Source organism: Heptranchias perlo, chromosome 21, assembly GCF_035084215.1.
Source record: "Heptranchias perlo isolate sHepPer1 chromosome 21, sHepPer1.hap1, whole genome shotgun sequence".
In the NCBI taxonomy this organism is placed as follows: Eukaryota; Metazoa; Chordata; class Chondrichthyes; order Hexanchiformes; family Hexanchidae; genus Heptranchias; species Heptranchias perlo.
Genome location: NC_090345.1, coordinates 15,220,404 through 15,238,253, shown reverse-complemented (window position 1 = coordinate 15,238,253; position 17,850 = coordinate 15,220,404). Strand labels below are relative to the sequence as shown.

The window sequence follows — 17,850 nt, the reverse complement described above, 5'->3', positions numbered from 1 at the left end:
GACTCATACTACAATATGATTACATGGGCACCGGGTACCTTACAGTAGCACATCTAAAGGGCCATTCTTTATGTGAGTTTGGGCAATATCAACTGGCTACTTGAACACAGGGGACATCACAGCAGAGAAACTGTTCACAACCTACATGTGCACACCTGCACTCTTCTGGGAGGAGTCACTCAGGAGCAAGAACCCTTGCTGAGCTTTCCCTTCCTCGTGCCAGTGGGATTGAAGCCAATTGCAGTGCCCCACATACTGCTCACCTAAGTCAGCACAAATCAGGGTTTTAACCTGGGTGGTTTAACAACTGAGCCTTCGGGGAGTTACCATCTTGGCTTTTAGCAAATAGTTAAGTTCCAGCTCCTCAGATTGTGTGCAGACTTTATCAACAAGTAACTTTTATATTTTCATCCTTTTCCTCTCTTCTAGGTCTTCCCAGGTCATGCATCATACTCTGAAGAGAGTAGGCATGTGACATGATCCTTGGTTTCTATCAATAACACTCTTCAGCTGGCTGCTAGGTGCGTGAGATTAGCCTCGGGTAACTCTCTATATAATTTATCCTCTGTAGGGGAGCATCTGGCATCTTTGCTTGGCATCTGATTCTGAAAACTTAGTCAGAACTAATTGCAGGCACAAACCTGTTTACACAACCTACAGTAATAATGACTCAGTCATGGAATTGCCTCTCCCTATCTCTGTAACCTCCTCCAGCCTTATAACCCCTCCAGAATTCTCCATTCCTCTGACTATGGCCTCTTGTGCAACCACCCTCCCTTCTCCTCTCCATTGGTCGCTGTGTCTTCAGCTGTCTAGGCTCTGGAATTCCCTCCCTCAACCTCTCTACCTCCTTCTCTTCTTAAGGCCCTCCTTAAAACACACCTCTTTGACCAAGCTTTTGGTTACTCCTTTCTTTTGCTCGGCATCCATTTTTGGCTCATTAGGCCTCTGTGAAGTGTCTTGGGATGTTTCTCTTTGTTAAAGGTGTTATATAGGTGCAAACTGTTAATAATTTCCACATAATTGCATGCTTGTGACTGCAACATGTGGTCACATTTTTACACTCTCACCAATAGGAATTGATCTCAAAGTCACCAGTTATAATTTATGAATGACAGCATGCAGGTACACGAATGGGTAGCATCAGCATGTTATTAACTGAAATAAATGCTGGATTTCAATTTCAGGCCCTTGCCTCTGGAATTCCCTCCCTAAACCTCTCCGCCTCTCTACTTCTCTCTCCTCCTTTAAGACGCTCCTTAAAACTACCTCTTTGATCAAGCTTTTGGTCACCTGTCCTAATATCTCCTTATGTGGCTTGGTGTCAAATTTTGTTGGAAAATCACTTCTGTGGAGCGGATGGGGGCGTTTCACTACATTAAAGGCGCTATATAAATGCAAGCAGTTGTTGTTGTTGTTGAATAATTTTTGAAGATGAAGATACTTTCTATAGAAAAGACTGCACAATGGTGCAATAATTTGATACTCCACTGCAAATCTGTGATTTCCCCTGGATAATTTTCTCTTTTTCTTTCCTTTCTCTCCCTGGTGTGGAGATGCCGGTGATGGACTGGGGTTGACAATTGTAAACAATTTTACAACACCAAGTTATAGTCCAGCAATTTTATTTTAAATTCACAAGCTTTCGGAGATTTTCTCCTTCCTCAGGCAAATGTTTCAAGAGCTCCTTGAAGCCTACGCATTTATACATATAGAACAATACATGGTGTTTACAGACTGCCCCTGCAACTGCCCGTTGCCAAGGCAATCACCGTGTTCAGACAGAGAGGTGTCACCTGCAGAACCCCCGAATACACATTCAACAAAAAAACAAACAGGGAAAAAAAAGAGAAAAAAAACACAGAGAGAGGCAGAAACATCCGGAAGGCAGAGAGAGCCAGCAAATGACCTATTATATTAAAAACAGATAACATTTGTTCGCTGGTGGGGTAACGTGTAGCGTGACATGAACCCAAGATCCCGGTTGAGGCCGTCCTCATGGGTGCGGAACTTGGCTATCAATTTCTGCTCGACGATTTTGCGTTCTCCCTGGGGAAGTATTTTGCCTCCTCCTTCCCAATGGCACAGGTCAGAATGAGAACTCACCAAAATGGGAAGCTGCAGGGATATTCAAACGTCAATCGTGATTATAAAAATGATCATCTAGGCTCATTCATGAACAGCGGTCATATAGACAAGGTGTTGGAGGGCGACTGCCATACCATAACCCAGAAAAGATTGGACACATTCAGGAAAGGGGATAGGAGAAAACTGGTAATGGGGGGGGGGGGGGGGGCGGGGGGAAGAAGGGGAACCATTTCACATCTTTAGGGCATGAAGGTATATTTTCCAAAATTGAAAAACACAATAAATTAAGTGCCCTGAATGCTTATGTCATTTCCATATAAAATATAATTTGTTTAATCAGCTATAAAAAGCAGTTACAATACATCTAACATTAATTAAGTTGAAGAAGTAAACTACCAGAATTTGCTTCTAATTAGGCAATCAGCAATTCAGTACTTTTTTCCCTATTGACTCTTAATTCTGATACTGTGGAATTTTCAAGATATATACAATTGTTCATGACAAAATAAACTGAATTAGTTAGTAACTGTAATTAAAGTCTATAAATTGAGAATAATGCTCTGAATCAAGACTTAACATGACTCACTTCCTTAAGCTATCCCACTAACAATTTGTGATTAGCGAGGAAAATATAGCATAAAGTGAGTCTAACTCTGCTAACCAAGGATCCTCTGCCTACACATGTTGAGCTGGATAACTGAAACAATTGCACATGATATAGGAGGGTTTGCCAGGAACGATTAGATAATATGCAAAGTTTCACTATGCTTATAACAATGTTAGCTCATCACCTGACACCAATTCAGGATGAGGGACTTCAGTTATGTGGAGAGACTGGAGAAGTTGAATATTTCACATCGGTATTTACGGTTGAGAAAGGCATGGATGTTAGGGAACTTGGGGAAATAAATAGTGATGTCTTGAGGAGTGTACATATTACAGAGAGGGAGGTGCTGGAAGTCTTAACGCGCATCAAGGTAGATAAATCTCCGGGACCTGATGAAATGTATCCCAGGACGTTATGGGAGGTTAGGGAGGAAATTGCGGGTCCCCTAGCAGAGATATTTGAATCATCGACAGCTACAGGTGAGGTGCCTGAAGATTAGAGGGTAGCAAATGTTGTGCCTTTGTTTAAGAAGGGCGGCAGGGAAAAGCCTGGGAACTACAGACCGGTGAGCCTGACATCTGTAGTGGGTAAGTTGTTGGAGGGTATTCTGAGGGACAGGATCTACAGGCATTTGGAGAGGCAGGGACTGATTAGGAACAGTCAGCATGGTTTTGTGAGAGGAAAATCATGTCTCACGAATTTGACTGAATTTTTTGAAGGGGTAACCAAGAAGATAGATGAGGGCTGTGCAGTAGACGTGGCCTACATGGACTTTAACAAAGCCTTTGACAAGGTACCGCATGGTAGGTTGTTACATAAAGGTTAAATCTCACGGTATCCAAGGTGAGGTAGCCAATTGGATACAAAATTGGATTGACGACAGAAGACAGAGGGTGGTTGTAGAGGGTTGTTTTTCAAACTGGAGGCCTGTGACCAGCGGTGTGCCTCAGGGATCGGTGCTGGGTCCGCTGTTATTTGTTATTTATATTAATGATTTGGATGAGAATTTAGGAGGCATGGTTAGTAAGTTTGCAGATGACACCAATATTGGTGGCATTGTGGACAGTGAAGAAGGTTATCTAGGATTGCAACGGGATCTTGATAAATTGGGCCAGTGGGCCGATGAATGGCAGATGGAGTTTAATTTAGATAAATGTGAGGTGATGCATTTTGGTAGATCGAATCGGGCCAGGACCTACTCCGTTAATGGTAGGGCGTTGGGGAGAGTTATAGAACAAAGAAATCTAGGAGTACAGGTTCATAGCTCCTTGAAAGTGGAGTCACAGGTGGATAGGGTGGTGAAGAAGGCATTCAGCATGCTTGGTTTCATTGGTCAGAACAATGAATACAGGAGTTGGGGTGTCTTGTTGAAGTTGTACAAGACATTAGTAAGGCCACACTTGGAATACTGTGTACAGTTCTGGTCACCCTATTATAGAAAGGATATTATTAAACTAGAAAGAATGCAGAAAAGATTTACTAGGATGCTACCGGGACTTGATGGTTTGACTTACAGGGAGAGGTTGGATAGACTGAGACTTTTTTCCCTGGAGAGTAGGAGGTTAAGGGGTGATCTTATAGAAGTCTATAAAATAATGAGGGGCATAGATAAGGTAGATAGTCAAAATCTTTTCCCAAAGGTAGGGGAGTCTATAACGAGGGGGCATAGATTTAAGGTGAGAGGGGAGAGATACAAAAGGGTCCAGAGGGGCAATTTTTTCACTCAAAGGTTGGTGAGTGTCTGGAACGAGCTGCCAGAGGCAGTAGTAGAGGCGGGTACAATTTTGTCTTTTAAAAAGCATTTGGACAGTTACATGGGTAAGATGGGTATAGAGGGATATGGACCAAGTGCAGGCAATTGGGACTAGCTTAGTGGTATAAACTGGGCGACATGGACATGTGGGGCCGAAGGGCCTGTTTCCATGTTGTAAACTTCTATGATTCTATGATTCTAAGTTGGGATTGTTCTCCTTAGAGCAGAGAAGGCTAAGGGGAGATTTAATAGAGGTGTTCAAAATTATGAGGGATATTGATAGCGTCAAGAGAGAGAAACTGTTTCCACTGGCAAGGGTCGGTAACCGGAGGACACAGATTTAAGAGCCAGAGGTGAGATGAGGAGAAATTTTTTTTACGCAGCAAGTTGTTATGATCTGCAATGCACTACCTGAAAGGGTGGTGGAGGCAGATTTAATAGTAATTTTCAAAAAGGAATTAGATAAATACTTGAAGGGGAACAAAATTGAAGTGCTATGGGACTAATTGGATAGCCCTTTCAAAGAGCCGGCACAGGCAGAATGGGACGAATGGCTCCTTCCATGCTATATCATTCTATGAATTCCACTTTCAAACCAAATTCATCAAGGGGATACCATCATTTTTAGAAATACAGAAGTGAGTGCACACCATACTCACCCATTACTTACCATGTATATATGGCAACATTATCAGACCCCTTGTAATTTCAAACAGTTACATATTTACTCATTGTAATCAAAAGTGGGTTGAAATCATGCTGCCCAATAATAGTAACAAGTGCATTAAGTTCTCTGGTCCATTGTTTTTAACAGAGGCATTAACTGATCTTTGCACTAAATCCCCTGTAAAACAGGCTAAGAAGTGCTTGCTACAAATATCACATAGCATGATTTCAATCCACTAAATATTTATCTACTTGAAGATAATTAAATGATATCCATGTAAGGTCACATTGTCGGCTTGGGCTTTTAAGCCATTTGTAGATTTGCATGGATAATGATAAATCAACAAACATTTTAAAGAACAGAAAAATAAGTATATTTTATATACAATTCTTGCATCTGCACTCATTTCTTGTCAACATCTTTCCTTATAAATTTCATTGTCCACGTTGATAATGGAAAGAGTGAGGAGGACACTGGATATAGTGGCCAGAAAATTCCTCAGATCTGCTACTGCTTTGCCAGTGTTACTTAGCCGGAAGTGCAGTGGAAACCCCGTTTACGCATGTAAAAGAGGATTCCACCGCACTTCCGGCAAAGCAACAGCAGATCTGAGGAATTTCCCAGCCACTGAGCTCTATTGATATCCTTGCATTTCATGTTGAAACTCAAAAGTGTAACAGCGCAGAATTAAAATAGCTGAAGTGACGAATGTGATGAAGCTGCTGAAGTATTCTGGGTTACCAGGTTTATCTATATTAACATGCAAAAATATTGTTTCTTAGAAATAGGGGGCACACATGGATGTGAATCTCCGAAGTGGGGCACGGCAAAAAAATTATGGGAACTTCTGGTTTAAAATGTTATCTGAAGCTTTCAACCACTAACTCATTCCTAGGTGTCCACTACTTTTCATGTGATTAGTGGAAATTTACATGGACAAAAAAACTGGTTAGGGGATGAAGTACAAACATTTGTAGGACTTAAGTATTTTTTTTATGTGAGCAAATGCACATCAACACCAAGGGCAAAAAAAACACAGCACAGCAATTTCAAAGAAAGCATAGAAGTTACAACAATCTATTTTCTAAAAATTGGTGTTCTTTAAATTCTGTACATGAATTTAGGGAATGTCAGCGAGGGTAATTTTCTGAATCACACCTGAGAACAATAAGAATTCAAAAAGAATGCCCAGGGATAAGAACAACATGTCTCCCCTCAAAATCCTAATATCACCGCAATTCAGAACCACATGTCTGCAATTCTCCACTGACTGTCATTCAATAGGTTTAACATTTTTGTTAAAATTAAGTCTATTTTTGTAGTTGCCTCGTATAATGCGTTGCAATCTTTCTGTGCACTTTATAACATTTCTCAAATCAGATATATAATCAAAGAATATCATTCAAGTGCTCAAGTACTGTACCGAGGAACTGAGGATAAGTTGGCTGTTTGAAGGAAGAAGACATATGGTGGCTCCTTCGGGTCGACTAAGCTAGCCAATTTCCCGGACTGGTATGTGTCTTAAGTATTACTGTGCCTTGAATATACCGTTAGAGAATTATCCCTTTGAAACTGGACAGTTTTGTGTATAAAGACAGCAGTGGCTTCACCTCATGCTGCTAACAGTGCAGTAATAAGAAGCACCATCTGATCTGCGAGGATATCCTTAATTGTACTGAAGTAGTTTCATTCAGTCATTCAGAACACAAGGCTGTGCAGATATAATCAAACTAATAATTAAACAAAATTACTGTTCTGTTGTCCACTGAGATTTTTAAAAGATCATAAAATACTCAGCTGTTTAATTCTCCTTCCGATTTTAACACAAAACTAAAATATTAGAACTCTTCAATTCCTGTTTTCTTTGAAATATTCAGCATGCATTAGGATTTTAATACCTTATGATGCAACTTAAGCTACATTCATTTATCAGCACTCATTATAACATGCAATTTTATTTCATAACCTATTACATTTGCTATATAAACATTGTAGAGATTTTGTTAAACAGTAAATGTTGCTATGCAGCCTGAGTGAAACTGATGGTCAAGGTAATATTGTGTCACATCATTGTGCAGATCTAAAAGCTGGCATAGCATAGATGGGAACGGAGGGAGGGGAGGACAGAGTCTGAGCATGCAGTAAAAGAACTGAACTCCAAAGGCTTTTTATCACTGTATTTCAGGAACCAAGGGTGTAAAATGTTCTAATTTGGGTTATATTAAAAGCCATAAAAGGTCTTTCAAAAAGATTAATGGTACTTTCTTGGATTGAAGATAAGGGTTTTAGCTGGCTGGAAATACATGGCTTCTGCTGGGCCCTTGAGGCATTCATCTATACAGCCACTTGGAAGATTTGTAAAAGCGTCTGCATAACCTGCAGCTAATGAACAGTAAAGATTTTTTCCAACATTGCTCACAATTTAATATGCACAAACATAAAATTTACTATTAAATCCATCAGGGGGAAAAATAATACAAAAAATGCTATTAATAACTCTGGTCGGACCGGTGGCTGTTTTAAAACAAACATTTTTGAAGTAGAAACTCTATTGTGATTTGTGCGTTAAATTATGTTATCAGTTCAGTCTGCGGTTTCCTTGATTGTCTTTACTGGAGCTCTGCATTAATGTCTATGCAAGTTACCTAGGAGACCAAACAGATCAAAGAGACAAAACTCCAATGTCTGATTAATCAGCCTACAAACGGCTTATTTTTTTTTGCCTTCATGCAAGTATGAAAATTAGATTCTGGGAACCGTACATTGTGCAGATTTGTTCATTCTTATCAGAACAAAGCATGCAGCAGCTTATTTCATGGATCACTGGCACAGTCGTCAATGCAACACTGAGCAGGTGACAGCTCTTCATTTCGTAGGTTGAACAAAATTAGTGAAATTCAGTGTAAATTAGCCTTTCATCTTGCAGGTAATATGGCAGTTTTTCAATTTCCAGTGCCTACATGGTAAAAAGTCTAAAATATTCTTTTTTCCTCCTCCCGCCAACAAACACATAGCTAGTCCCCATGTTTTCACATGTTCTTTATCTCAGCTCTTCCAAGTGAGAAAAAGCTTATTAGGTCGCTTTGAACTTCAATCGCATTTACAACAACAGTTTTATAAGCTAATTAGAAAAGCAGATTAATTAATGACTAACTAGTAATAAAATGGCAATCAGGAAGAAAGAAACAGAGGATGCTAAGCTTCAACTACCACCAATTAATACCTAATTACAAACAAATTATATATGTATTTTGCTGTGGGCTTCAATTTACTGAAAAAAATGGCTGCAATTAAAAAGAGAAAACATGTTGCTTAATTAAACTGCAAAAAAATCAATAGTACAAAAAAAGGCTTTGCTTACCTCGGCAATTAGAAGAATACAATAAAACTAATTCTGTTGCTTGACTTTCTTAGCCCATTAATTGAAGCTCAATAACTTGCTCCAGTAATTTAAGACCAAAAACACAAGTGGTACTGTTTCTCATGCTCAAAATGTGTTCCAAAAAAAATTATCCATTACACTTTTTTGTCTGATAAACCGAGAGCTCATTAAGTTGAAATAACCGTTCAGTGTTAAAACTCAGCACTATGTGATAAATCCATTACCTAGTGGTCACCTTCATGAACTTGACTGAACTGATCGAGTATAATGCACAGCTGCTTAATCCAGGTACCAAGCACAAAATTTCCATGTCCTAAATCGAACCTTAATGGCATGTTTAAAGTGGCACTGCAATGTGGTAAATGCAGGGAGTACATGACACATTGCATCATCGGTTGTGTAAAAGTTTGAGTCAGTAAACGACTATTATAGCGAATCTTTTCACTGCATCATATAATAATCACACCGAGAGCATATACTCATAGTATGCAATACATTAGTGCAGCATTAGTTACTTGCCTGTGTGCAAAAGCAACAAAAAAAGTGACTATTAACCATCATATTGTTCAAAACTCGTAAGCTGATCTCTCCAAGTCAAAGCTCTTGCTTGATCAGAAAAAAAAAACGAATTAATCATTTGATTGTTGAACTTAGCTAACAGGAGTACAAATATCATTACAATTCTGTAAAAGCAAAAATGATCGATTGCCCTATATTATACTTGAAGACAATGGATATTTTGCATTAATTTTCAATAGTAAATTGAGACTACCTTTGTACTGTGCCTTTAAAACAGAATTCAGATTGTCATGTTCCAAATATCTGAAATGGTGTATTTACACTACAAGCAATAGCTTCCAATTGATCCGTGTAGACTGTGAAACGCAGAGTGCAGAGTGGAGCCAGCCCTAACTCACACCTCCATTCCACACTTTTCCCAGCAACAACAGAGCTCTATGCATGCATACAAACACAGTGCCAGCTAGTTACATTTTCAATGTTATGAGAATTATGAGATCGCCCTTAACATTTCAAAAGATTCAACGTTTGAGATTAAAAGCTTCCCAGGTGAAGCCCTTAGAAATACATTAAATTTGGCTTCAAATTTAAGGAGTCATACAACATTAGGTTATAGTCCAACAGCTTTATTTGAAATCACAAGCTTTCGGAGCTTTGCTCCTTCGTCAGGTGAGTCACCTGGCTTCAAATTTGGCTGGAGTCACACTAAACTCAGTGCAAAGCGCAACGAGCACAAGACTACTAGAGGCTGCCTTATAGTTTGCTCAGGAATCACATTGGAAACTTGTCTCCTCAGTTACATAATTTCATTTGCACACATTCAAAACTGGTTGCAGGCAACACCTCGATTTTAAAATGTTCATCGTTTTCAAATCCCTCCATGGCCTCACCCGTCCCTATCTCTGTAACCTCCTCCAGCCCCACAACCCTCCAAGATCTCTGCGCTTCTCCAATTCTGGACTCTTGCGCATCCCTGATTTTCAGCGCTCCACCATTGGTGGCCGTGCCTTCAGCTGCCTAGGCCCTAAGCTCTGGAATTCCCTCCCTAAACCACTCCGCCTCTCTCTCCTCCTCAAAACCTACCTCTTTGACCAAGCTTTTGGTCACCTGCACTAATATCTCCTTATGTGGCTCAGTGTCATATTTTATATGATAATGCTCCTGTGAAGCGCCTTGTGACATTTTATTACGTTAATAGTGCTATATAAGTGCAAGTTGTTGTTTGTAACAGTGCAAAAGAAGTAGTTTAGCAATACAGTAACATAACTGCTGAATCTCAGACAAGTACAAGGAATAACCATTCAAAAAATAATTACATTTGGATATTTCCTATTGAATTTTTCTTTCCATTCTCTGCTTACAAAATCTTTGTCTCTATCACCATGAACGCACAGTGCAACACATGAATAGGACTTAATGCTAAAGGGATCAAGGGATATGGAGAAAAAGCAGGAACAGGGTACTGAGTTAGACGATCAGCCATGATCATTTTGAATGGCGGAGCAGGCCCGAAGGGCCGAATGGCCTACTCTTGCTCCTATTTTCTATGATTCTATGAACTGTGGACTCCAAAACAGTTCTGAAGAACATGTCGTTGTAGGGCAGGAATGTCCATAATTTTCTCCTCACAAGTCATATAAGTGTGTACTACTGAGTTTTGAGGCCCACATATATAAAGTTTAAATTCATATTTACATGCATCATAACTTGATGAAACTACCAGATTTTGATGTTCTGATTTAGGTTTTACACACCGTTAACAGACCTTTCCAAACCTCTGGACCTACAATATTCGAATAGGGCGGGCCAGCTAATAAGTGCAATTAGGTCTGTGTTGCTTGGGCTTTGCAGGCCAGATTGCCAGAGTCCCACGGGCTGTACTTTGGACATGGTAGTACGATAAAAGCATATCTTCCCAAAGATGGGTAGAGTTAACCAGACAGGTATTGATTTTTTTTTGTTAGGCAGGGACATCAACATTAATAGTAACTATACATTTAACATATATATTTTGATCAGTTTGTGCTGTCCAATGAGATTGAACACCAAAAGCTAGAAATGACTACAGCCCGTGGGCCATGTATGTCCCCTGAGTCATGGCAATCTGACCCATGCAGCCCAAGCAACGCAGACCTAACTGCACTTTTTAGTTGGCCTGTCCTATAATACCGTAGATATTTGCAAACACATAATTCATTTGTATGCATTTCCTTTGTCAGATATCTTAGTGGAGATGTTAACCCATTTAAAATAAATGGGATAAAGCATCCATTCAAATAGCGGGCAGAGCAATATTGATCGAACATGTCAAATACTTCTCCTCTAATATTGACAACGGTATCATCCAAGCTCAACCATAGAAGTTAGCAAGTTCTCACCTTGCCATTCTGTAAAGTGTCAGCCTGTCATTGCTGTTGATTTTTTTAAATTGGAGATAGTAATGAGAGATTTGGTTATTTTATGGCTTTTGTCACTAGCACAAAGGAAAATATTTTTGTGAAGGAAACAGAAAATACAGTCACTTTTTCTACAATGACTGTCTTTGGGCCAGAGGACATCAAGCGGTCTTCATAGATATACATCAGTGCTAGTATAGTAGATAAAAGCAGTTGCACTACTATATACTAATGCCGATTATCTATGTGCGCGAAGACGTGGTAACTTTGCTTCCTGGTTTGTGCACAACTATGCTGTGTAATAATAAATAGAGAACATAATTATAGCCCCATCAGCCATAGAAATGCTTCATTTTCCGAGAGGGGTATTATTAGACAATAATCTGGGACATCTGTGTTCTCAGCAACCATCAAAGTCAATTTTATGAGACATCCTCATTACAGTTTTTCCAGCTGCACCATGTCACCATACCATCTCGGTTAAAAAACAACAAAACTAACAACATTCAAAAGATTCTTCTAACGAATGTGCATAATGGTGGTTTGAGAAATCATTTGAGGAAATGCTTAAAAAAGTGAGGAGAACAAACCAAATGAAGAACACAGAATGTTCAAAGAACACAGGAAATGTTGTGGAGTATATAATACTTTCAGGATCAAATACTAAAACTTGTAAAAATAGAAATTCAAATATAACAAAGATATGTTTTAGTTTCAAGTAAAACATTTACCATATATGCAGAAATATTATCACAATAAAACAGTGCATAATGATGAACTACCCACCCCCCAGCAAATTTTCTTACATAATTTTCTAAAGGTGCTGGCCCACAATGGTTCCACAGGCAGCCCTCTGATAATTCATCCAAGTGACCATTCTTTATGTGACCCTCTTGACAGCATGCATCAGCAAGTGTTGATTGTGGGACTTCACAGCATGATCCTCTCCTAACCCAATGAATACTCGCACATACTTTTCAGCATGGATCAAAAGAAAAAACCTGCAGATCTGTCATAGAACCATAGCAGGTTACAGCAGAGGAAGCGGCCTATTGGCGCATTGTGGTTGTACAGGCTTTTTGCTACAGATTCATCCCACCGCCCTTCTCTCTCCCTATAGCCCTGCATCTTCATTTACTTTAAATATTTATTGAGCTAGGCTGACACTACAGTGCAGTACTGAGTTAGTGCTGACGGAGGAGCCGTCTTTCGGATGAAACGTTAAACCGAATCCCGTCTGCCCTCTCAGGTACACCTAAAGCATCCAATGCACTATTTGAAGAACAGGGGAGTTCTCTTGGTGTCCTGGCCAATATTTATCCCTCAACCAACACCTAAAAACAAATTATGTGGTCATTATACTTTGCTATTTTTGGCATCTTGCTGTGCGCAAATTGGCTGCTGCATTTCCTATGTTACAACAGTGACTACACGTCAGAAGTACTTCATTGGCTGTAAAATGCTTTGGGATATCCTGAGGTCGTGAAAGGCGCTATATAAATGCAAGTCTTTCTATTCTTTAAAGGTATCTTTACTTCTTCAACAGGTTCCCACTGTTTAAAATCCTTGGATTGGGTGGAGCAGTAAATTTTGGGGGCAAAACATCTTCTGTGAACTGATTCAGCAGGACATTAATTCCTCTACATCCATATTGAGCTTAGACCTTCGAAAATGACCATCAGTGGCAAATATAACTGGCCTTCAATCACACCTAGGACTTAAACCTCATTGTGGGAAGCATCACAATATATAGAGGAACTGGGGAGTGGGAGGAAGAAATCAATCTCAAGGTATGCTATAAAAAAGCAAACTTTGCACAGAGAAAACAACCAAATATTTGAATTGATTTGAATAACTGCCAGTTTTAAAACTTCCATCAAGTAAATCCCCATCATTTGACATTAAATGTTCTCTTCAGATTTTTATTACACCATGTAAGAGTTTTCAAGCTGGGAGTCTGAAAAGATGACAAGGACTTCTCAAAGTGACGCTGTATTGGGGCTAACCTTGTAAAGGTCTAAGCTGGCAGAGAGGTGAATGTTCCTTTTAATTTAAAACATTGAATAATTTCTTGGTGCTATTTAACTGCTTATGCAAATCTAAACTACTCACTAGTTTTCGCAAAACTACTGGCAAAACTAATGTCAGTATGGAATATATGAATTTAAGAATGGATTAAGTATGAGGATCATTAAATCAGTTTTTACTTTTAATTTTTAAAAAAATTAAAATTGACAGTAAAATTAAAGAATCTATGTTTATTGTGGCTCCAGCGACTAACCTGTCATTATAATGGCAAGATAATAAAAATTGTTGGATATTATGCACAAGGGAACAGTTGTAACCTTGCTTTTAGTAAACGATGTCTTGGTGTGTGATTTGATTGATGACATTGGCGGTCAGGGACTATCAGTATAGTAACCATGTTAGTGCACTCACTGCTGTCATTGCTCCATGGCTAACTAGAAACGAAAGGCCAACGTTTGCCGCAGTGTGAGGAATACTGTCCTGCACATCAGCATCTAAACATGAGCCAGGACCCTTAAAAATAATCCAAATCGCACAGCCTTTGTTCTTTTGCTGCTGAAACTCCACTCCAGAGATGCGCACGCATCACATCTGTGACATCAGAATGGCACACACAGCACACAACGTGCATGCTGATGTTACCGATGTGATGTGCGCAGACCTGATTTTTGTTAAGAAAATAATGGGAATTTTTTCCCCTCAAGTTCAGGAATTTATTGGCAGAAATCAGTGAAAACTGATGAAGTACACTCCTGTTGTATGTTTATATCCTAAAGGGGTCTAAAGATGAAATAAAGGTTAATTTAGGATAAATGACCTGTACGGGAATTCAAAACTAGTTAATCAGAAGATTTCTATTCAATTTCAAACTGCTACTTTCTTAAAGAATGAATTATCAGTGGGTCAATAATAGGCATGTCTATAGTGCTGAGTTGGTTTGCCCACAAGCATTGGAGCTACAACTGCACAAATCTGAAATCAATGAATATGTTTAAAATGATCAAGGTACATCTCTCCCTCTTTCTCCTACTTACATGCAATAAGCCCTGTCAAGTTAACTGTTTTAAGAGCAAGTAACATTAAACATGCCACGTGCCAATACAGAACAAACATATGGCATCAAGGTCCAACATCTCAATGCTTGCCTGATATATATGAGGTAGAGTAATTAAAAGGAAAATATGCATGTTCTGATGGAAGAATGTGCAGTATACAACAATGATAAATTTCAGAAAATACAAGTGAATTAAATCAATTTCATAATAGGATCATACTTGTGGATGAGTTTTGAAATCAGGTATCATAACCGCCAGCATATCTTCCGAGGCATTGCTCACAATGGATAATCTATAATGTAACAGCTAGAATGCAACAGTACATGTGACACTTACAGGAAGTGCATGCTATTTGGAAAAAAATTAATATATAATTTACATCTATTCATTATGAATGGGCAAAAAAATCTAGCCCATAATACATACATCTCTGATCTTAATGAATGATGAAATTTATTTTTATAATGATAAGCAACTTAAAAGAAACCCAGTATTTTAGTCTTGGCTCTAATTGTGCAATGGTTGGCATAGAATAAAAGAAACTTACAGTAAACAGCCATTTTGCCAAGACCCTTTTTTTTGTTACTGGAATTTGTATCTTTCTCCAAGTATTTACGGTAAGTTTTCCTACCACTGTGGGGGCCACTGTGCTTGAATATGTTCAACTAACATGTAAAAATGTTCCTCTATTTGCCAACATGCCCCTTGATTATCCACAGCTTTTGATCCTCTATGTAGCTTGACGCTAAAAGTTTCTAACAGCTTGTAAAAGTTCTTTAGTGAAAATATCAACTCTACAGGTTATAAACACAATGCTAAGGATGAACTTTCACTTGCAAGATCCAGTTCTATTCCGCCTCTTTCGAAAGAGTTAAATTTCACACAACTAATTTATTCTTGGCTATAGGAAGGAGAGATGCAGTTTGTATCCAAAGATAGCATTATTATTTTATATGAAAAAAGTTCACCATTAACTAATAATTTAATACCTCCAAATTACACAAAATCTGTAAATTTACTTTGATGGGTTCTTAAATAAGGTCAATATGTTTTACTGTAATCAAATTGTTGCCGTGGGCTAAAGCACTCACAGACAGTATGGCACCTTTGCAGAAACAGGAGTTATCTCAAACTACAAATCAAATGTGAAGTTTGAGTTTTAGCCAAACAAGAAATTTCAGATGAAGAGATTGCTTCAGGCCAATAGCAAACACTTTCTGGTCTTAAAACATAGTCATGCAGGTAAGCTGCAGATTTCTCCTACAGCTTAGCAAAAGCCAATCACTTCCCAGCAGCAACCTTAGAATAACATGGTATAGTTATTTATCTTTTCTATCAGATATGAACTTTATTACTGTTCAATTAAAACAATCATATTAACAATCGCTTACCAACATTGTTTACACTGTGCAGTACCATATTCAATTTACTTGCTATTAATCAATGCATGTTCCCCACTCAACCATTTAATAACACTTGTGGACAAAGCATCAGGCATTGGTAGGAAAATGTTCAGTTAGGTGAATAGGGCAAGTATAATGGCTGCTACACCCTAACTTCAACATGATGAATGTTCTCTGAATTACGTGAAGCAGAGGGACTCTTCAATGACCATTTCTCGTTGTAGGAAACACTCTGATCAGTAAGAAATCTATACTTAATTACTGTTAATGGCAGCCTCTTTAGCCACTTGGCTGCTTGACTTATTCAAATGCTACATTTGTAATCTAAAGCTTTAGTTAATTGCCAAGCCATCTTGAACCATGAGATCTCTACCTTAAATAGCACTAAGCACAACGGTACCATAAACAGCATACTGAAAACATACTTTTTTTTTAGTTCCAATTGTTCCTGGGTTACATCACATTAATATAGGTTACATTCAAAGCATAGTGTATAAAATATAGCATATTGCGCACTGCATAGTGATAGTAAAACAAGTTTTAGATGACTTACGTTGTAAACAACACTGGAAACTCATTCCAGGAGCAGTAGCGGTGTTAGTGTGCAACACTGTGTTTGGCTTTTGTGTCAGTACCTCGTGGGTTTTGGTTGCGTTAGAGATTTGACAGTTACCGTTTGGTTGGGGTTCAGCATGTTGTAAATGCTGCTGCACAACCTACATGGCAGTGTTCTTTCTGAATGTGCTGGCTAGCCACTGGCAGTAGGCCAGATTTCAAAGAATTTTGTCTAGTTCAGGCTCAGCTAAACATGGTTTTCTCAGAATAGACTATCTTTCAAAGTTTGGGAGGCTAATGGTTTATAAAAAGGCCTATACATTTGTCATCCTGGTGTGAGCCTCTAATACTTAACTGAAGTGCTTTTTTTGCTTACTCTGGTGTTTCTACGAAGTGCTCCGGCAGTGGCTGGGACCAGGTAGACTGCTGTGGCTCATTCAAGGGCTCATGGGATGATTTTGATTGGCAACTTCTAGATGCTCAGGCCCGAGGGAACCCAGCTGCAGACTGCAAAAATTCAGCATCTTCCGGGAAAGTCTGGCCAGGCTTGCTTTCTGGTACAGGCTAGGCATGATTTGTGGGTTGTATGGGTACAGTAGTGTCGTATTTGTAAGAAATGGCATCATTTTCCATTTCCACTGTATGAATAACCATGCTGCTAGACTGCAGCTTAGATTCCTACTGATCTGTAGGAGAGCAGACTGTAGGAGATCTCTGATCTGTGTGAAGACTTTATCCATTTGACTCCTCCAGCTTGTCCAAGATGGAGGGGATGGTTGAGCCCAGTGCCTGCACGGCTCTAGTATGAGCATCCCTGAGAGATGCTATTTCTGGTGTCACAGACTGCTATAATACAGGCATGAGAAATCAGCTGCAACAGCCATCGAGGTGACCAAATCCTCCATGCTTGACGCCATACATGAGAACTGCACACAAGTGGGTAGGGGATTCGACCATACTATCTGAAATGTTTTGGAAGCTCCCTGGTAGCAAGTCCAGTGCCTTCAGCAATTGCAGGTGCACAGACAGCCTCCATGTTTATTTTAAATGCTGAGCCACTAAAGTCTACATCTCTTTTAGAGCCAGGATGTGAGTTGGCCGTCCTTGTCATCTCCACCTGTGTTTGCTCACTGGTGCTTGGTGAATCTCCCAGTTTCCTCAAGCTCACTAGCTGTTGCTTGGCATGGGGAGAGTGAATGATGGTGCATCATCATCAAGGCCTTCATTGGCAGTCTGTCTGGCACTGGCGTCTTCATCTTCTGATGGACCTAGAAAGAGTGGAGAGGGTTAAGGGTTAGGATGTAGTTTCAATGGCAAGCAATTGCTAGATCATTGGCAGCACTATATCAAAGCAGGTGTTTTGTTCATTAAGTTAGTGATTGCGTGACTGAAAGAGT

The 17,850-nt window shown here is 39.3% G+C and overlaps 1 protein-coding gene across 6 annotated transcripts in view; it reads right to left on the bottom strand.

Moving 5' to 3' along the window:
• Nucleotides 1–17,850, bottom strand: part of fam204a (family with sequence similarity 204 member A) — a 70,704-nt gene that overhangs the window by 7,938 nt on the left and 44,916 nt on the right. For 4 of the 6 annotated variants that reach the window (XM_068002131.1, XM_068002130.1, XM_068002134.1 and 1 more), the window contains exon 8: nt 1,623–2,118. The exons of the other annotated variants lie outside the window; for them this stretch is intronic. In XM_068002131.1, the coding sequence (XP_067858232.1) occupies nt 1,918–2,118 (201 nt within the window). In that variant the 3' untranslated portion in view covers nt 1,623–1,917. Of the gene's footprint in view, nt 1–1,622; nt 2,119–17,850 lie in introns of those variants that run through there. 6 annotated transcript variants of the gene reach the window in all.